The 20,960-nt window shown below is 55.1% G+C and overlaps 2 protein-coding genes across 2 annotated transcripts in view; one reads left to right on the plus strand and one right to left on the minus strand.

Annotated features, from left to right (window-relative positions):
- The window catches only part of ZNF609 (zinc finger protein 609), a 59,222-nt gene extending 56,805 nt beyond the window's left edge, over positions 1-2,417 (plus strand). Inside the window, exons 5-9 of the mRNA XM_086471488.1 lie at positions 24-390; positions 567-742; positions 1,341-1,557; positions 1,763-1,841; positions 2,034-2,417. Coding sequence (XP_086327614.1) covers positions 24-390; positions 567-742; positions 1,341-1,557; positions 1,763-1,836 — 834 coding nt within the window. The 3' untranslated portion in view covers positions 1,837-1,841; positions 2,034-2,417. The remainder of the gene's footprint in view (positions 1-23; positions 391-566; positions 743-1,340; positions 1,558-1,762; positions 1,842-2,033) is intronic.
- Positions 2,418-6,518: 4,101 nt separating this feature from the next.
- Positions 6,519-19,919, minus strand: OAZ2 (ornithine decarboxylase antizyme 2). The gene is given in 6 exon segments (XM_086471429.1): positions 6,519-7,332; positions 9,068-9,153; positions 10,895-11,070; positions 16,308-16,388; positions 16,390-16,465; positions 19,857-19,919. Coding segments are annotated over 6 exon segments (573 nt in total). The 5' UTR covers positions 19,877-19,919; the 3' UTR covers positions 6,519-7,198.
- Positions 19,920-20,960: the final 1,041 nt, after the last annotated feature.

A 20,960-nucleotide genomic window follows, 5' to 3' on the forward strand; every position in this document is an offset into this window, starting at 1 on the left:
TGATGATTGTGTGGTTCTTGCAGGAAGCCGAGCCCCGGATGTGGACCTACGTGTACCCGGCGAAGTACTCGGACATCAAGACGGAGGACGAGCGGTGGAAAGAGGAGAGGGACCGAAAGTTGAAGGAAGAAAGAAACCGAAGCAAAGAAGCTGCATCCAAGGAGGACGGGAAGGAGAGCACCAGCTCTGAGTGCAAACTGACCCCCACCGAGGAGGCTCGCATGGTGGGGAAGGACCCCAGACCCAGCGTCCACGTCCCTGTGTCTTCACCCCTCACGCAGCATCAGTCCTACATCCCCTACATGCACGGCTACTCCTACAGCCAGTCGTACGACCCCAACCACCCCAGCTACCGGGCCATGCCCACCGTCATGATGCAGAATTACCCAGGTAGGGAGACGGGGTCTTCTCGGGGACGTCCCTTCCCAGGCTGTCGCTGCTCCTGGATCGGGGGGCAGCCGTGGGACGTCTCTCGCACGTGGCGGCACACATACAGAGCCACATGCTCCCACTGGCCACCCGAAGACTCCTCATGCCCTGACTGCTTTTTCTACCCCCCCCCCCAGGATCATACCTCCCCTCCAGTTATTCCTTCTCCCCGTATGGGAGCAAGGCGTCCGGGAGCGACGACAGCGACAAGTCCCGAGCCAGCCCCAGCGTGAGCTGTAAATCCAGCTCGGAGTCCAAGGCCCTGGACATCCTGCAGCAGCACGCCAGCCACTACAAGAGCAAATCGCCCACGGTGAGGGTCAGGAAGGTGCTGGCTTTGCCCAGCTCTGTGCCTGAGCTCTGGGGAGGTCCCTGGATCCTGTAAGCAGCCTGGAGCAGCACTGCCTGCTGTGTGGTTTTGACATTGCTGCTGCTGTAGGAGACCCTGGGGCTGTGGAGTAATCCCACAACACAATGCCTTTGGGATGGACAAGCCAAACCTCTGGGCAGAGGTGGCCCAGAGAAGCACCAGGGCTCCTCCAGACCCTGCAGCAACTGAGTGACACTTGTCCTCAGCCCTGGAGTTGGTGGGTGGGGTGCAGGGGCTGTCTCCATCCCACAGCAGTGTAGGGTCATGAGCTCCTACTGGGCTGAGCTGGGAGATGGAGGAGCTTTGACACAGTGAGGAGGGAGCTGCTCTCAAACAGGACCTACATCCTCCCCACTGCTCTTCGGCTGGTCACTGGGCATCCCGTCATCTCCCAGCAGTGTCGTGGGGAGCTTTTGGGCAAAGGCAGGGGGAGTGTAGTCCTGATGGGGTGGCCTCGAGTGCATGGCACAGTCCGATGCTGCCCTGCGCCCCGGGGTAGCTGGAAGTGTCCCTCAGCGTGCGTCTGCTTTCGCCTCTCCAGATAAGTGAGAAGACGTCTCAGGAGCGGGACCGCAGTGGCTGCGGGGTGGTGGGAGGAGGCGGGAGCTGTAGCAGCGTCGGGGGAGCCAGCGGGGGAGAGAGGAGCACCGACCGGCCCCGCACCTCGCCATCTCAGCGCCTGCTCTCCACACATCACCACCACCACCACCTCGGGTACTCGCTGCTGCCGGCGCAGTACAACCTGCCCTATGCAACAGGTGAGAGCCGAGCCTCACGCCAGCCCCCAGCCGGGGCTGGGGGGCACAGTTTGGGGGAGCCAGGAAGGAGCCGTAGCCACCGTTGGGCAGAGTGAGCCCTTGTGCTGAGTTTTGCTTTGACCCAACCCGGCGCTTTCCAGCTCCCTCGGCGTGGCTGGGTTCCTGTCCTGGGTGACTGGTTCCTGATGCTGCTTCTCTTCTGCAGGTCTCTCCTCCACAGCCATCGTTGCCAGCCAGCAAGGCTCTGCTCCCTCCCTGTACCCACCTCCCCGGAGGTGAGAACGGTAAGGCTCTCCTCCCGTGGCCCTGGCACGGCCACCTTGCTTCGCCCACAGGCGACCGGGCTGGGGTGGAGGTGGCTGGGACGGGTGCGCAGGGGGCGCCCTCAAGGGCAGAGAGGGTTTGGGGTTTGCCCATCGCCCCGGGGCTCACGGGGCTGCCGGGGCGGGTGCTGACTTGACCTTGGGTCATGGCAGGATGTGACACGCCGGGATGCCTGGGCTGTACGAGACATGTGACTGGCTCACATGGGGAAGCGCTGGAGACTCCTTTAGACATCAGTTGAATGGTGTTAATTGTTCTGCTTGACGTTCCTGCCGTGATCCAAGGCAGACTGTCTTCTCCCCGCCCTGTTGGACACACGTCGCCCCCCTCTACACCCTCCCCTTCGGTGAGTGGGTGAGCTGGTACCTGTGGAAATATTTATTCTACTGGGCACCAGCGCTCGGGCTGGAGGTGACTCGCCTGCCTGGTGCATATGAAGAGGAAACGGAAGCACTGAGGTTTCTCAATGGATCTGGGACCCTGCCACGTCTCTGCAAGCTGCTGCTTCACGATGGGGTTGAGCGCCACGGGACTGGGGGCAGGCAGGGGTGCTGCCTCCTGCCTGCTCCTCGCCGGGGCTCGGAGCGCGGGGCTGAGCCTGCCGTGGAGTCGCAGTCTCAGGAAAGGAAGGGCTGGCTCATGCAGAGCTAGAGCGGGTGTCGGGGGGCTGGTGTGAGCCTGGGGGGGGTGTGGGGGGGGTGTGGGGTGTGTCAGCCTGGCCGGAGGGAGCCGTGGGTCACAGGGACATTTTGCATGTGGGGCGCACCCTCTCCTGGTCCCACAGACAATCCTACACCCCCCACAGGTCCCGCTGCTCTGTGCCCGTGTGTGGCCGAGGGCTGGAGTGGTGGGTTGGGGGAGCTGGGGGCTGCTCTCGGCCCTGGCGAAGCAGCTTCTGCCCCCCCCGCCCCCCCCGGTGGCTGGGGCTCGTCAGGGCCGGGGGGCAGCTGGGTGCAGAGCTGGGGGCTGCGCCCACCGCCCCGCTGGCTGCCAGGGTTCCTCCCCAGTGCCTTGCACAGGCCAGACCTGCCTGAATCTCATGCCAGTGGCTTTCAAGTTGGTTTCTGAGCTGTGAGTCTGCAAACCTCCGGCCTTTCCTCTGCCCCCCCTACCCCCGCAAGTGCTCCCCAAACCCCAGGGCAGCGCATCTCACTCGGTGGCTGGGGGGCAGCTGTGGTTCCCCTTCACATCCACTTTTTAAGGCGGCTTCCCCAGGCCGTGGGCCGAGCTGAGCGAGGAACAAGCACACTTAGGCTCTGCCAGAGGCACTTGGGCCCATGCTGGTCCCCACCTCTGGCCTCACGCCAGGGCTCAGGGCACCAGGCCCTGGAGGAAGCCGGTCCCCGCTCCCGGCTGCTCCCCTGCGCCCAAGGACAGGGGCTTTCTGGTCCTCTGCTCCCCCAGCCCCAGAGTGGCTCTCCCCAGGCCGATGCTCTACCTCGGCCCTGCAGCAGCCAGGCTGCCCCAGCCCTCTCCCCCCTGCCTGGTCCGGGAGCACAGGGGGCCCATCGGTCTCGGGAGCGTGTGTGTGTGTCTGCGTCGCACCCGGCCCTGAGGGGCCGCTGTACGGGGATGCTCTGCCCGCCGGGCTCTGTACATACTGTAAAAAGGAATTGTTTGAAAGCTGTTGTTTTGGGTTTTGTTTTCTTTCCCCATTCCACACCTCCCCCCCCCGCATCCCACTTTACCCAGTTGGAAAGGAGGCACTCGATGGTCTCAGCCCCGGTTTGTGTGCCGGCAGCACAGTGGCCCCCTGCCTGCTCATGGTGAGCGACTCATTTTTAGTTCCATTGTCTTTGCAAGGAGTTGGGGCCATGTGGCCCAGCACCCCCCCCCAGTGACGGGGTAGGTGATGCTGAGTGGTGGCTCGACCCACCCTGCGCCCGTTATGGAGCCACCTGCAGCCACCAGGCTGGCGACCAGAGGGGCTGGGGTGCTGGGGGGGGGGAACCCCACATCCCACCCATGGAGGAACGTCCTGCAGGCTGCTCCTACCTCCAGCCTTGGCCGGTCCGGCAGAGCCTGGCTCCCAGCATGGCCAGGGCCCACCAGCAGCTCCAGGGGCGCAGAGGAGAGTGTCTGGGCTGGGCAGGGGGGGAGGTGCGGGGGGGGGCGCGGGGTGGTGGGGGGGGGCGGGGTGGTGTTGCCACAGGCATTGATGGCAGTTCAAGGAGGGGGGGTCGGGGGGCCAGGGGGCACTGCTCCCCACCTGCCCAGTTGGGTCCCAGTTGAGTCTCTTTAGGTGTTAAATGAAACAACGGTTTATGCAGAATAGATTTGAGGTTTGACGTTTTTCCGGGTTTTTCCTGGTCAGTTCTTGCCCGCAGGGCTGGCACCCCGGCCCCCCACAGCAGTGTCGCTCCCCTGCCCGTGGGGTCCCCCCCTCCAGCCCACTGGGCCCCGCAGGCGGCCGGCCAGGGCGTCAAACCGTTGGTGTTTATAGCTCTTGTTTCCGTTGGCGTTGCTGTGTTGGGTTTCATTTCAGTCTTCCTGATTCTGCCCTTCTGTAAAGTGTACATTATTACCAAGTTCCTTGTTTTTTTATATATATATATATAAATATATATATATACAAACTGTACTCTTCTTGCCTTTGTACATTTGGGCAAGGAGAGAGAATAAATCTTTTTAAGAGACAATCACAAACCTGTGAGGGTGGCTTTTTCTTCCTGCTCCTCCCCCCCCCCCCCCCCCCCAATTCTGGTCCTTTGTCCCCAAAAGCTGTGGCCAGTGATTTTGTCAGGGGCGGGGGGAGGGTGGGTCCCCATCTCTGGGGCATCTGAGAGGGCTTGAGCAGATGTGCTGCTCCTGAGGCCAACCTCATCAGTCTGTGGCTACTGAGGCTGCGGTGGGGTGGCCCCGTGGGGAAGCAGGTCCTGCCCCCCAGCATCCTTCTGCTTGCTCACCAGCCCTGCATGCCTGGGTCCAGCCCCTCCGCTCCGCCACAGCACGCACAGCTCCACCCAGGGATGCTGCAGCCAAGCTCAGCTGTGACCATCTGGGTCACAACCCCCCCAGGCTTGAACCCCTTGGCACCAGCAAGGGCCAGCTGCCCCCCAGCCTGCCCTACACCAGGCGAGCCCATCTCTGTCACCCCAGGGAGCCCCTTTGGGGGAGGCAGCTGCAGTGCTGGTGTACCACAGGGCAGAGCTTGGCTCCTCCGGCTTTGCAACGGAGGTGACGCGGGCAGAAGGCAGCACCCAGAGCAATCAGAAGCACCTTTTACCTTCTCAAGTGGCTATTTCCAAAGACACTCAGTGATCCAAGACCTCTACATTTGACCTCACTTGTTCGAGCCAGGGCAGGACACTATTTGGTACCGGTCAGAGCAGCACAAGCGCTGGCACAGCCTCATAACTGCAGATTATTAACGAGCTCAGGAGATCCTCACTCCAAGCTCCCATGACAAGAACCTTGCACTTTACCAGTAAGGAAGGAGCAAAGTGGCTCCCATCACATTAGGGGTGTCCCAGTAGAGGAGCACCATGGGGCGGCAGCAGGGCCCTGGAGCACACAGAAACCCTGAAAGGCACCCACCAGCCTGGGAAGGGAGTGGGGGCAGCTCCAGCTATAAGAAGGGCTAAAACTTGGCCTTTCAAAAGCCAGAACTAGAAATCAGCATTGTTTCCGCTAGGGAGTAGGTGCAAGGTCTTCTCACCGCGCCTGGAGTGAGGGCAGAGGGGCGATGCCTGTTGCAGAGCCACAGCCAGCACCAGAGGGGGCGATGGCCCCACACTAAAAGCCAGGGCAGAGATGTTCCCAGCAGCACAGCGCAGCTTCTGACTTAAACCAGCCTTAGGACTTAATGCCCCATTGAAGAGGGAGCAAAGCCACCAGCCCTTTCATTTCATTGGAGCAGAATGAGGGGGGGGTGGAAAGACACAAACTTTAAGATGATTTATTCACACAAACTTGTACCCCAGCCCCACCTCTCCCCCCCAAACAGAAAACACTGTGATGTTTATGGAATGGCTCGGCTTCAGCTTTTGACAAAATCCTCCACAGAAGGGCGAGAGCCCAACAAAGCACACAAGGACAATTCCACACACAAGCAGCCAGACCAGGCAGAGAGCTCACAGCACACCTCCAGGGCACGGTTTGTAAATAACACCCTTCTCGTGTGGCCTTCCGAAGAAAGCCAGCCAGGTGACATCCACATGGCACAAAGACAAGAGCACAACCTCAACTCTCCAACCTCGGGAGGGGCAGGGTTGAAACGCGAGCTGCCGCCAGCACCAGGGCCCCATCCCTCCATCCTGGGAAAGCCCCTGGACAGGGAGAGCATCCCACTGCAACTGGCGGCGCTGCCGTGCACGCCTGCCCCCACATGCAACCCCCTTTGGTTTGGATACAGCCGTTAGCTCCGTGTCTCAAGTCTTGAGATCATCTCTTTGGAAAGGGGAGGAGGAGGAAGAACAGAGGTGACAGCCACGGGCCTGCTCTGCACCAGTCCTTGGGCGGAAATAAGGCGTGAGCTCTTCTGGCTCTTTGGACCATTGCACCCACCGCACCGCCGGCAGGTTAAGGGAACGCTCCCCCAGAGCGGAGGGATGGCTCCCAACACTCACTTGACCCTCCAAAACCAACGCAGAGGCCCACCAGAGGCTCTGCTCCTTTCAAATAAGCAGCCCCAGCTATGAAGTTCATCTGAATGCCCCTTTTATTGAACGCTGTGATAGTGCAGTGGTAACATTGAACAGAGTTAAGACTGCTTAAAACAAAAGCTGGAAGAGCAAGAAGTTTAAAAAGGAAAAAAAAAAAGGTTAGACCAGTTAAGACGGCATCGGTCGTGCCAAAGCGGAGGCGCACGGGGGTTTTAATGTAGTGTTAAAGGTTAAACTCGAGCGCGTCTCCTCCATGTGCCTAACACCCAAAACACGCCTTCTACTTAAGAGTCTTGAGTGAAAACGAAAAAGGGAGTCTGTCAGACGAGCGCACATCAGGTGACGGGGAAAGGGCCAACACGGGGCTGAGGAAGTCAAGGAGTTGACACTGCGTCTACCGCGGTGCTCCCCCCGCAGGGCCTGGGCGCCAGGCGCCCCTAGGCTAACACACCACAGCTGCACATAAAGAGCTCCTATGCCAGTTCATAAACATCTTCCAATTACTATTTGGTGATTACATGTGTGTATATATAGTTCTCTAGGCAACACGTTTCAATGAGATAGTCAACTCTGAGGATACACAGGCCAATCTAACAATGAGAAATGCAGTTTCAGTCCAACAGAAGCTTGTTTTCCCTTTCCTCAAGAAAGGAGATTTAACCCTCTCTCCCCTCAACAGCATGTTCGGGTCACACTGGAGTCCCCCGCTGCAGCTATTCTTCATCAGAGGAAGAGTTCTGATCCAGAGGGTACACCATGAACATCACGTCTGGCCGCGACGGGACAGAGGGGTGACCAGGCCTCACGATTTCAAAGCCCAAGAAGCTGAATGTCTTCAGGAGTGGAGCTACCAAAGAGAAGGAAATCTGTTACCATGAGGAATAATCCTCTTTACCTGTGCCTCCCTAGAAGCCATGAATACCAAAGGGCACTGAACACCCTCTGTGAGCACATCCAGAGCTTTCTGCACAGGAAGAAACCATTTTAACGCGACAGCCCTCTCGAATAGGCGGTTTTGTCTCTTCCTGCATTCATCACAGCTGCTCCTAAGCGTGAAGGGGACTTCAGTTGTGCAGCAGAGCAGGTTTGTCCACGTTTATTGTTCGATGTCGCTTCCGTCCCTTCTGAGAAACAGCAATGGTTGGTCATCTACCTGCACCAGCCACGCAGACCCGCCTTCCCAGGATGCACGTGGCCATCCCGTAGCACGTCAAAGCTTTTATTCTGTGCTTAAGGGGGTCCCAGCACCCTTTGAGCCCTGAAAGTGGGTCAGACAGCAGCAAACAGGAATCCACTTGCTCAGGGTCTAGGTAGACATTTGCTGTCTCTGCAAGGAAGACCTGCAGCTCGGTGGAAGCAAGACAGCTCAGCGCAGCTCAGCGCCGTCCCCAGGAAAGCCACCACGGGTTACACAGAAATTCAGAGCAAGGTCAGTCCAGAAGCGCCCGCCACACCTCGTCTCAGTCAGACAAGGTTCTATTATGCAGTGAGTGGATGCTCCCTCGCTTGTTACTGAAGCGATCGCTTCCCTGTGCCCCATGAAAGTCACCCTGGTGCAGCCCCTGATCCCTACGGCACCCTCTGACGACGAGCTGCGAGCCACCGCACAGTCACGCCAAGCAGCTCCTAGGCGTTTTCGAGACAGCACTGAATTTGAACTGCACGGACAAGGACCCAGGATTTGGAGCGCTCCAGAACTCGTACAAATAAGGCAGGTCCAAAAGCAACACACGGCCCATTTTTAAAAACAAAACCCAGTATCACCTGTCTCCTGGAACTGGCCACTGCGGAGGTCACCTGTGCAACCCACGGTGGTGGTGACATTATAGCAAGAACTTAATCTGAAAATTATTCTTGGCATCATAGCACGGAATGACACCTTCCCGGGCTCAGCACAGCTTAGCTCTAATAACGTGCTTCGTTTCGGAGAAGACAGAGCAGCTTGTGAAGCAGCAGAGTAAAATTAGAATTAAGGTTTGAATTACTCCTGCCACAGCAACTGCTTGGTTACCAGCCTGCGTCTAGTACGATTTAAAGTGACACATCCATAGCTTGGTACCTCACAAGTGTCCTCAAACTTCCGTGCTGTAATCACTTGTCCAACACGTCTATCTTTAGATTCTAATGCAGCCCCCTTAAGCCATAAGCATCTATAGCTGGGGTCAGGATTACCTGTAAGTCTAGGAAGGGCAAAAGTGCCGGGAGATCTTTAAAAAGCAGATGAACATCAGGGCAACAAGCTACAAGTGTCCATTTCCCACATAGGAACTTCTCCCTGGTTGCTCCTTCCAAATCACTGAAGTCTGGTGTCAAATGGAGACCTTCACTCCTTTCCAAAGGAGAAATATCGACCAATAGAAAACAAAATACTCCCTCTCCCTTAGTGTCAAGAAAGGGCTTACTTCCTCCACAAGAAACTATTTCTAATTTGTAAGAACGCCATGAGAATTATGCCTATAACAAATACCGCAACCAGGAGCATCCCGTGGAGCCTTGCCTTGGCATTACCGGATTTTGGGGCAGCTTCAGCAGCACTGTTTTAGATCTAGAGGACAAACCTGACAGCAGGGGCGAGTTCTCACCTCTATCTTCTCTGCTTTTTCTGAAGCAAATAAAGACGTAGTTTACTTTCATTTTTTCTTCAGCAAACTCCAACAGTGCTGATAACCTGCCAAGGAAGAGGAAGACAAAAGAACATCAGCCATAGGAAGTCCTGTCCTGAGGAAGCCTCTGAGCATTGTCAACCGTTTGGATGTTTTTGGGCACGACGATTACTTGTTTACAGACCCCTTCCAGCGAACAATGGGTGCTGAAACAATGGACTTCCTGCTTCGCTACCCAGCCCTGCCGAGCTCAGAGCTTCCTCACATCAAATCACTGTCCTCGGCACCCGCGTGCCAGCGCGCACCAACGCCCATCCCCACCAGCCAGGTTTTGAACAGAAGCCTTCGTACGGGGGAGGCTGAATATCGCAGCTTATCCTGAGCCAGGCTACATCCTCTCCGCTGGCAACATGCACGAGAGGATCCGTGGGCTTTGTGCTTTATGGGAAGGAAGATAAAAAAAGGAAAGAAAAAAACCAGAGCTCATGCCAGGGAGAAGAGAAAAACCCCACTGAAGGAGCGTGAGCACAGGCGGAGCTGCCCCTGAATGCATCAGCTGGGTGGCACAGGTGACGCGCCCTCAATCCTTTGCGGGTGCTCCTGCCACCTCTGGATGGAAGCAGCGCTGCGGTAACCCTGCTCGGAGCCCCGGGGACCCGCACGGCGGAGCCGGCGCTGTGACCGCTGCCCTCGTAACCTTACGGTGCAGCTGCACGAGCAGCGACAGCCAGGGCTTCAGTCGACATCTCATCAAACAGCCCGCAGTGAGGCTGGAGTGCAGCGAGGGAGATTAAATTTGCAAGGGTTTTGTTAATATGGTAATGAACTATTTTAATTATAGCCTCTACCAGGCTGTTTTACCTGGCTAAAAATAACCTGACAAAACTGTGCTTTTAGCCACGACGACAGAGGTGTACAAATGCCCTGCCAGAAGAACCCGCTCCCGAGAGCAGCACCTGGACTCGCTACAGAGTCACGGGCTGACACGGAATTACACACACACTTATCTGGACGCAGAGTCAAACAAGGCAAGTATGAGACAGCGAGAACACAGGCACTTATTGAAGGGGCCCAATGAGGGGTTTTTGGTTTTTTTCTTAATTAGCTTGGGTCATTTATGGATGAAGCCCACTTGGAGATTTTGGAGGACTTCAGAAAGCTCTGCAGCAGAATCCAGTAAAGCCACATCCACGCTACAGTGCTCCCCACCAGCGGAGATCTCTGGCAAAGCACTTGGCAGGAAGGAGCTGCTCTGGAAGCTGCGTTTACACAAACTTCCCAGAGCAGAGCTGTCTGGACAAAACACTACCGTATTGTGCCAAGAGAGAAAAATCAAAGATTCTGGCAGAGCCCAAAGCCTGCGTGGCAGCGCTCCAAGAGCAGATCCACCTACTGATGAGAAGGAGCGCATCGATATAACGGTTGGGGTTTTTTCCCCCCCAAAAGACAGGAAAATGCCTGCCAAAATAAGCTTGCCAAGTGGCCAGCAGAAAAAAAAAAAAGTCCGAGAAAGGCTTGTCGATTTTCCATACCAAAGCATGCAAAGAATCACTCTGCTCACTTATGGCTTATATTTCATTAGCACAGGGACTTGAAAAAAACCAGTAACCCACCCAAAATGATCACTGTGGGAGAAAAAACCCCACAACTATACATGGAGGACCACCAGTTCTCTGAAGACAAGGCAGTAAGAATGTACTTCAGATGCACCAGCCAGAACAGAGCTGCTGTGCATACAGCCCGTTCTCCCCACGCACACAGCATCACCCACGTAAGCAAAGCCCTGCTCTGGGATCCAGAACTTACCCTTCTTTGCTTCCATCAGCTAATAATCCATCAGGGATTTCCACAAAGAGGCTCTGATTAGAGAGCACTGCATCCCAGGAGGAGGTCTTCACCTCTGTGACCTTGTACTGGAAGTGGACAACATGAGGCTTCCCTTCGTGCGCTGGGACATCTTGGTTAACAGTGATCTTCTCGTCCTGTGCAGGGGAGGGAGGAGAGCTCATGAAATATGTTTTAGCAATAAAGATCGGGATCCATGAGATTGTAGACCGAAAACGTACGAGATCATGCTTATACGAGCATGCAGAGGGACTGTTTTCAATGGGAGCGCCCTCCTGACAAAGGACCAGCCCTTACAGACCGGTGTGTGTCCAGAGCTTTGGCCTATCACTAAAATTCACCACCGTGAGACTCACCACAGCTCGTGCAGGTATTGCACTGCAAGCCACATCTGAGTCTCAGCGCTTTAAACAAGTCTTTAAGAGCTATTGTTCTGAACTACCTATAGTACCTTGCTTTTATTCTAACCTAATACAAAAATAAGAGAACAAAAAAGGTGAAGTCCTATGTACCGAACAGCCAGGGAAGCATAACTAGAGATAGCAAATGCAACATAAATGGTGTTACAGTTTTATCAAGGAGAACATTAACACTTTTCCCTTCCCCTTTCACTGGCTCAGGGACACACCACAACGAGTACTCAGACCTCAGAGTGTTTTTCTAGTCATGTTTTCCTGTTCAAGGGAATGTAGTTTCACATATTTACGTTATATTGCATTTCTGGGGAGTGAGAATCCATTCATTCACTTCAGGTTCCAGCCACATCTGTGAAGGGCAGTTCATGAACTACCCTTCAAAGAACACAACTTGAACTGACAAGCTGGAAGAGCATCTGCTGCTGCAGTCTGACCAATTTCATTGTCTCCCCAAGCCCCAACAGTCTTTTTGTTTAAGGGATGACCACAAATTGCTTTCCCAGACTTTACAACCAATTGGTATCACAAATGGCTTGACTCCTGGTACAAGGGAAGGAAATACACAGGGCAGAGAATCCCAAAACAGACAGAAGCTACACAGACTTGAAGATTGCGAGAAGGTCTTTCTAAACCTACACATCCCTCTCCAGTGCTGCTCTAACCAGAATGCCCAGCGTGCAGCCACCTCAGATTCAGCTCAGCACTTCCTAGAAAACAATTCCGTGGTTAAAACACCATTCCTTCTCCTGACAATTTTTGCAGGCAGTTGACTTGCCCAGTAGTGATTTCCACATTTCACTGCCAAGAGCCCCAATGAAATGACAAAGAAATCCATTAAGTTCCCAAGTTAACGTTGTCAGCTGCAGTGGAAGCTGAACTGTTCCCACCTGCTTGGGTTCAGGCTCACACATCCCAATTCCCTCACATTTATAAAGTCACCTGCACAGCTTTGAAGGGCAGAAGTAAATCAGGTATTAGGAGTCACGTCTGCTCTATTCCCAAGTCACAGGAGCACCTGGGAAAGCCCTGTGTCCCTCTCTCCTCCACAGCACCAGCAGGTGGGGTGGGAGCTGGTTTACACCATCAGGTCATTAGGTGAGCGACCCACCAGTCTCCAGGCATTCTGTTTTAACAGGGTGATTAATTCAGCAGCTCATTACGAGCTCTGATCTGCTGACCATCAGCTGGACTGACAATGAAACAAGTGACACTGCTGCAGAAAGACAGCACCTCACCTCACAGGTTTAATAAATGCTTTGTAGGGACACACGCTCATCCCTGACCACAACACACAGAGGGAGCCAGTACAGCAAAGAAAACTCGGTCCAGTTTGGACCTGCAGTGAAGAGGCACTTACAAGATGGGCTGTACAAACACATCAGCGGCCAACAGTGCCCAGCAAGCGGGTGGAAGACTCCTCAGTATCACTGCTTTTCAAGCAGATGCTTTCTTGTAGGTGTTTTAAGCTACGAAGGTGTAGGCTTTGCTGAAATACTAGTGAGGGGTTCAGCAAAGACATCACTGAGAACCCTTCCAGGCTCCTCAAGCCTGTGTCCCAGCGCTTTAATTCCTATTACCATGTGTATTAAAACAGATCCCTCTTGGTTTGACTGTTGTGACAGAGAAGCAGCCATCGAGTACGTTAACGCTGGTGACAAAGTAATGCTGCACGCAAATCAGGAACTGCCTGGCTTCGGTAACCAGAGCAGAGGAAGCCGCCATTTGTTTAAAGCCCACAAAGCTCAGCTGAAAACCAAGCTTACACTTCATCAGAATAAATATCCTGTAGGAAATAAGTTTATTCATCGAGTCTGAAAGAAGTTTTCGTGGCTGCGCCTGCTGTCGGGTTTTACAAGTTTTAAGCCAAGCACAGCAAGAAACCTACTGACAGCTGCTCAAGTTCAGTCAGGTGCTGCTGATCCAGCACCGCAGAGCCAGCAGCAAGAGTCAGATTCAAGCCCAGAGAGTGCTCTGCACTGGAGGCGTATTTGAAACAAAACAAAAACCAAGGGGATTATATGCACATCCTTCACCAGTGACTTTATAGGAGCCTTTTACAGTTGTTGTTACTGTGCAGAAAGCATCTGTTTCAGAAAAAATCCTTCTCTCGAGAAAAGCTCACAGATGCTGCTTTTCTCATACTTCATGAAAACAAAAAGAGGGTGAGGAAGCTGGAAAAGGAGGCTGGGATTGACACATTGGATGCATGCGTTTGTGCAGGAAGACTGGCAGGAGCCTGCAATAGGAGGGGGAAAGCTTTGAGCCTTCTGGCTTAGCCCTTTTGTCACCAGAAGTTACGCCCGGCACTCCAAACCTAGCTAGGTTTTTCCACTTAAAAGCCCCCTGATGTGACAGCCCACTAACCAGAGGCAGCACAACCGCACGGATTAACAGAACCGGTTCCCCCGGTTCAGTGGGAATCACGTTTACACAGCCTGTCTCGGGCAGCCGATATTTTATTTCTAGGCATCAAAATAGAGACAGCAAGATGCTGGGGAGAGAAGCCATTCCTGTGAAGCAGCAGCCCAGAATTCTTTGGAAGCCGCTCAAAGCAAAATCCTGTTTACGCAACAAATGTTCAGTTTTAGCTCACCCCTGCAAAATCCCCCTGCCACGCTACTGTGGGTAAAAAAAAACCCACCAGACTATCTTTTATGGGCAGCTGCCTAAACCACCGGCTCTCCAGCCCTCGGCTCCATTTCAGTGAAGCCAAGCCACAAGGACCAGCTTCCACTTGGTTACAAGTCATCAAGCAGAAGATATTCCAACCCAGCTACGCTCCTCTGACGTCCCGAGCAGGATGGGGGGGGCCCCTCCGTGCTGGCAGCGCAGGAGGAAAGGACGTTATGGTCTCCCACAGCCAAGCAATGGAGAAACCCGTGGCAGCGGCCTGCTGCTGGCAGGGGCTACGCCTGCGGCCTGCGGCCAGGCCTGGCAGCCAGAGCACGTCCGGCCGCACAAAGCCCCTCCGGGCTGCGCACTGCCAACGCCGCCCGCTGCTGCGTTCCCAGCTCCACTCCAGCTCCCTTGACGAAGGGCCGAGCATTAAGTCTCTCAACACAAAAACCCCAACGACTATAGGGAGCCCCCGCTGCTTAATTTATAGGGCTGTAGTGTACGAGCGCTGCGCTGCAGGCTCCAAAGGGGGCAGGCTCCTTCCGAAAGGTCATCCCTTGAACTAGAACAGCTGATCAAGCTGGAAAAAGGACTTAAGCTTTGGGTCCAGATGCCTTTCTAGATCATGCTGAAGCTTGCTGGCTGAAAAGCTCAGCCTGCTGTAACTACTGCTAGATTGAGTGGGCAACTGAGGGGGGCAGAGAGCCCCCATCTGAGGTTTGACTGCAAAGCACTGGGTAACACAGCCCACTCTGGTCTGGGATGAGCTATGTTACAGAAGGGGCTGATTTTCCGACAGATCTTGCTAGGTTTTGTCAGCAATAATCCCAGGAAGAATGACATCCATATTTCTGGGATGCAGCTGTCTAGACGACATCTGCACAGGCAGCAGCCCCTGCCTACACACCGCTACCAAACGCTTCTGTGGGAATTCAGGGCCATACCGAAATCAAAACACTTCAAAAATCTTTCCACCAGCATCTCCTCCACGTCGAGGCCATTTTCTGCCTTTGGACCTTGCCTGGTGCGTACGCAAGGCTTGGCAAAGCTGGCCCGCCGGAGCTGAAAAAGCGTCAGGGTCCCCTACTTCTCATCCCTTCCCACCCACGGGAATTCGTCATTTGCCCTGGGCCCTCTCAAAGTTATTTATGTATCTTCTTTATCCTGACAGGAAGCCCATTGTGCTCTGCTGCTTCTCTGGATTTCATAACCCTCTAACACCTGTGATGATTCAACCTGATAGCATTAAGGTGATGTTACATTACTATTAAGAGGCTACAGAGGCTGACATTTATTGTCAAGGTAAGGGGTGAGGCACGTGCTAAAAATTCACCAAGGCGGCATTACAGAAAACTTCTCTGAAAGCAGCAGAGAGATCTGCGATTCTCTCATGACTCTCCAGAGGAGACTTTGGTAGCTGCGACCCAAAAGGGGCTGTATCTTTTCATCATATGAAGTCTGTGTGCCTCCCACAGGGTAATTAAAAACCAAGTCTAACACCTATGCCAACACTCCTGTCTGAACAGCCAAATTTGCAAGGTAAGCATAAATTTAGGCTACCTCATCTGATAGCACTTCACCCCCTGGCACGTGGAGAAGCGGCCCCTGTCCCGGAAGGGAGACAGATACATGCCGCCAGAACACAACACAAAATGCGCAAGCGCCAATTATTCTACAGCAGGGAACAGCCAGGTCTCCTCGTTCGAAAGGAAAGGTCCCGTCGCACGAAGAGGGCCAAAAGGCGAGAGCTCCACAGCCCCACGTGCTCCTGAGCAGCTCTGCAGGTACAAACCCTTCCTGAACTCGCCCCGTCCTACGCACGTGTTCTAGAAAGGTCCCAGCCCGCGAGGCAGACGGCCGCCTCGCCCCTTCACAGGGTCAGGAGTCGCTCTGCACATCGGTTCAGGCAGCTCCCGGGCCCCGACAGCTTTACCTTCCGGCCTAGGGCGCAGGAAGGAGCTTATCAACCATTCTCTCTCTGCATTTCACCTTTCTGCTTCCCGCTTCCTGTTCGTGCGAGATATTTACGAAGTGGTTTTGTGTTTTGATACCGCTGGGCCTGCGCACCATCGCTGAAAGAGGCTTCTGGGAACAGGGCTAGTGGATTATTTGCTGCACACCTTTGAGAAAAGGTCTCTCATTCCTTAATAAACAGGTGATATTTAAGAAGGAGAGCACTGCATGCAGCTCAGCAACCTGCCCACAGGGTCGCTGAAAAACCAACTGTTCTCCCACTTATCACCTGGGAGTTATTCGCATTTACTCCCATCAGACTGCAAAAGGAACCGAACACAGTCGCAACACGGGTACAGGTCATTATTTAGACGTCAGATCTTTCTCACCTTATATATCAGAGCTGAAAGAGAAGGATCCCTGCTACCCCCTCGCCCACCGGGGATCTTCGACAGTGGGTGAGGGGCATCAGGAGCACCACAGAGGCCCTGGAACAATGTGCCTGCAGCACTGCAGCTGGGGACAGTTACTCAAAGGTAAAATACTACTGCAAGAAAAAGAGAGAGAACACCAGGTTACATTAACAGGGATCACGTTTCGGACGCTACAGCTCCTCACAACCCCAAACCGCTCGTACCCCTGCTCCCCCACAGCACGCCAGAGGCAGCTATCGGGGCTTTAGAGCCCGGACATCCAAGTTAAAAACACTGGCTGCCCGAGCCGTGTCAGCAACCCGCGGTGTTTTGTTAGAAAAGGGAGGAGGGGCTCTGCAGCCGAGAACCCAGAGAGAGTGCTGAGCAACCTCATGCTAATAAAGGACGCCTGGAAGACTGCCAATAGCAGATGGCTGGAAACGCATGACCAGATGAGCACACATTTTCTACAGACAGATATCTACAAATAGATCAACAGCACCCAGAAGGAGGAGACTGAAGTTTCACATTTTCAAAACGAGGAGGAGCGAAAGGGCTGGTTCTTCAGACATTTTCAACATGCTCTACAACGTCCAAGTTGACATTTTCACAGGCAATCGAAACCGTCCTACAAGCATCCTTCGTCCCAACCCTAAATATTACAAGTTCATCCCACAGATCTACTTTTAAGAGCCAGAAAATAAGATTCTCTTGAAGTTTCCAAGTTTGTTTGGATGTCCTACATGTGGTCTTTCAGCATCACTTTGAACACAGGCTTTAATATCTGCTCTAGCTTTCAGGAAACTCATGAAAGCAAATTATTTTACTTCTGGAGCATTGCTTCCTTTATCAGTACCACAAAAGCTCTGCTGAGGCACAGCACAGCAGCGGTATTCCTCTAACAAAGCCTGCAGAAGCAACACAGAGAAACCAGTCGTTCCCCAGTGTTCCCACTATGAAACACGCCAGCACAAAGCTATGTAAGCACCATCAAAATGAAGGGGAGCGTGAGGGTTTTCCACAAGCACACGGAGCGAGGAACAAGGCTACAATGGACAGACTCTGCAGATGTACTGACAACTCGCTGTCTGCCCTAAAACTTCTCACCCGAGCTGTTCCCAAGACAGCATTTTTCCTCTCTAATCCCTCTCCGAAGGGATTAAGTACCCAAAGACCAGGCACCGAGCTGCACTTTCAGAACCACCTGAGCTGCCCACGCAGCAGGCTAGAGCGTATACCAGACAGCAAACAAACTGCTGAAATCTGGCATTTCTGAATGTCAAAAAATAACTCGCAAACGCAGTTATGACACAGGCAGAATCCACGAAGGACTTGGCTTGCCACCTCCTACCAAAATAATCTTTCCACAGGAAACACAAATATTCTTCCTCCACATATTTCCTCCTCTTCCTCCTCCAGGCTCACTAGACCGGGCTCCTCAGCAGCGTTCCCATGTGCCACGGCCTACAGCAGGAGCTGCCTGGAGAAAAGGCTGTTTAAATACACCAGGAAGAGACACTAAGCAGTCGCAGCGAAGACGTCTCAGGGCAAACCCCTTCGCACACACGCTCGGTGGCATTTTGTATTAACACGACTGGGGCTATCAATGGACCAGTGTGTATTCAGTAGTAGCGGATGTCGAGAGGCATGACAAAGCACTTTGCTGTGCCGTTCCCCACCCCCAGAAAGCTGTTGGCAGCTTTGTTATTCCCTTCCCTCCTCCCTCACCCCCCAGTCAACAATGTACTATTGATAGCTCGCTCCAACTTGTGGCCAAGGCATCAAGAAGCTGGATAATGAACTGTAGTTGTGGGGAAAAAAAAAAAAAAAAAAATATATATATAAAGAGAGAGAAGCTGTAGTTTTCATGCAAAGCAGTTCAAGACACTTCCCAGTTTTGCTTCCTCTGGCACATGCAGAAGTCAAAACACAAGACCCCTTCAGCTGCCGAGCCCTGCCTGCAGCACTGGCGCTTCGCCTAGCCCGGACCTGCACACCACCGCTCTCCTCCCCCAAAACTTGGCAGTAGCAGCCAGCAAGGGTCCCGAGAGCCACACACGCAGGGCAGCGCCGTCGGGCAAGGCCGGGGAGCGAGCGCGTGGGCTGGGGGCACAGATTAAAAGAGGTTTTGCTTCCTCCAGATGCGCGTTGAGTGCCCCGGGAAGAAGTTCATGCCAGCGCCCGACAAAGTCTGAGCCTTTCGTGCATCCACGCACGAGCAGCCCACCGCAACTCTGCTCCCCGAGGCCCGTGTATAACTTAAAACTCAGGACTGCGCTCCCTTCCAGCCTCTCTTCTCTTCTGAAGAGCTGCTTTCCAGCAGCTTGGTTTAGATCAAGCTGCATTTAGATCACCAAGGACCTTTCCCTGAAGAAACTCCCAAGCAAAAGCTTCTTGACCAAGTCCTGCCTGAAACAGGAGCTGGAAGCAAGCGCCTGTTTCCAGCCCGTGGGTATAATTTTAACTCGCTAAGCTTCCAGAGATCTCAACCCCGTGCTCCATCCCTGGGAAGCGCAAAGGGCAACTCGGCAACTTCTGAACCCCGTCACGGCTGCTCTTCAACAGCCCTTGCACCCGAAGCCCCAGGCCACCACAACACCCAGCACCTTTGGGGTCTAAAAGCTGCACATTTTCTTGCCTTTTAGAGGGTTTTTATTTGCACTGAACACTTAGAGCAGACAGAAGGACCCACACAGTTCCCGACATTACAGAAACAAAGGTTTTTTGATTGTTTTCTTTTTTGCCCCTTTTCCAAACAGGCTCTGAAGATACGGCTGCACTCGGCCCATCATAATAAGACATTATGCTGCCAGCCATTGCCCATCATAACAAGACATTACGCTGCCAGCCGTTGCAAGTCATATACTAAGGAACCCAATTTGAGGAGCAACTTCTAAACAGCCATCTGATGAACACAGCAGAGCTCAAGTATCTACCACAGATGCAAGGGGCCAAGAAACAAGGCAGTCTGATAGACACCCTCTGGGTGCTTATCTACCCGGCACGATAAAGGCTCAGGAAACGCCACTTTTGGGACTCCAAACGAGGAACGGACACACAGGATTATTTGGTCAGCTGAGAAAAATACCCCTAAAACTGAGTAAGCTTATGCCTGCAGGTAACCAAGCTGCCAGGAAGAAAAATATAATTTAAAAAAAAAAAAGAAAAATCCCCCTTCTTTAGAGATGCGTGGGGACGGCGGGAAGGGAGGCACAACCCCCCCGTGGCGCTACAGGCTGATTAGCAAAAGGGTGCTCAGACACTTGCTCCCCTCACCCCCGGGACCCAGCCCCGGTGAGCCCGGACACCCGCCCGGGGGTCTCCCCCCCGCCAGGGGGATTTTAACTCGGGAGGGGCGGACAGCTCCGCTCTGCTCCGCTCTCCCTCCCCGCCCCGCCGCCTCAGCGCCCGCCCGCACCCCAGGCCCGGCCGCCCCCGCCGCCGCTCTGAGGGGCGAGGAACGCCGCGGCGGGCTGCGGGCTGGGCCCGGCGGTGCAGGGGAGCAGGGGCCGCGCCGCCCCGCACCTGTCCTGGGTGTTTATCATCCTCGGCTCGGCTGCGCTCGGCTCCGCTCGGCTCGCCCGGGTCCGCCCGCTCCGCTCGCCGCCGCGCTCCGACTGACCCCGCGGGCCCGCGCGCGGCCCCGCCCACCACCGCGCCGCGCACCGCCCGGCCCCGCCTCCCCCTCCCAGCGCGCCGGGCAGCCTGGGAAACCGCCGCCCCAAACAAAGGCGCGCGGCGCGCCACGCCCACTCACCGCGCAGGCGCGGCGCGCTTCCCCGTTTGCCTTTCTCCCTTTCCCCCCCCCGCCTCGCTTAGTGACGCAGGCGCGTGGCGCGGGGGGGCGCGCGCTGAGGGCGGCCGTGCCCCGCCCACCCCGTGAGGGCACCGGCGGGGGCTGGTGGCGGGGCCGGGCCCCGAGCGCGGGCGGGCCGCGGGGCTCAGGGCCCGGCCTGCGGGAGGGGCAGCCCCGGGGGCTGCTGCGGGGCGGGCCGCGGGGCTCAGGGCCCGGCCTGCGGGAGGGGCAGCCCCGGGGGCTGCTGCGGGGTGGGGCGGGCCGGGCCTGCGGGCCGGGCGGGGAACGGAGCGGGCGGCCGGGGCGTGAGGAGGGGCGAGAAGCGACCGCGCCGTGGCGGGAAGCTGAGTGGCCTCTGCGCTGGCTGTCACGGTGGCAGCGGCTGGGCTGAAGGCTTTCTGGAGGCGTTTTGGCTCCTGTCTAAGGAGCTGCCCAGGGAGGCTGTGGAGTCTCCTTCCCTGGAGATACCCAAAACCTGCCTGAACGCTGCCCTGTGCAACCTGCTCTGGCAGGGGGGCTGGACTAGGTGATCTCCAGAGGTCCCTCCCCGCCCCCACCAGTCTGTGAAGTGGTGGGAGAAGAGGTTAGGGAGCAGCGAGACAAAGTAATGAGCTGCTGGGCCCTGGTGGTACCACTACAGAACAAGCCACTGGCCCTGTGTGTGATACCCTGCTTAAAGCGTGATGCTGGTGCTTAAAAGGTGGCCTGAGGAACTGCAGCTCGTAACCCAGTAAGGGGGAGAGGAATGAGTGTGTGGATAACAGGATGTTGTGCTGCCCATGGCAGGGCTCTGCGGGGGCTTGTGGTGAGCGGTGTACCCATGAGGGAAAGGC

This window comes from Leptosomus discolor, chromosome 11 (genome assembly GCF_034619465.1).
Source record: "Leptosomus discolor isolate bLepDis1 chromosome 11, bLepDis1.hap2, whole genome shotgun sequence".
Taxonomy (NCBI): Eukaryota; Metazoa; Chordata; class Aves; order Leptosomiformes; family Leptosomidae; genus Leptosomus; species Leptosomus discolor.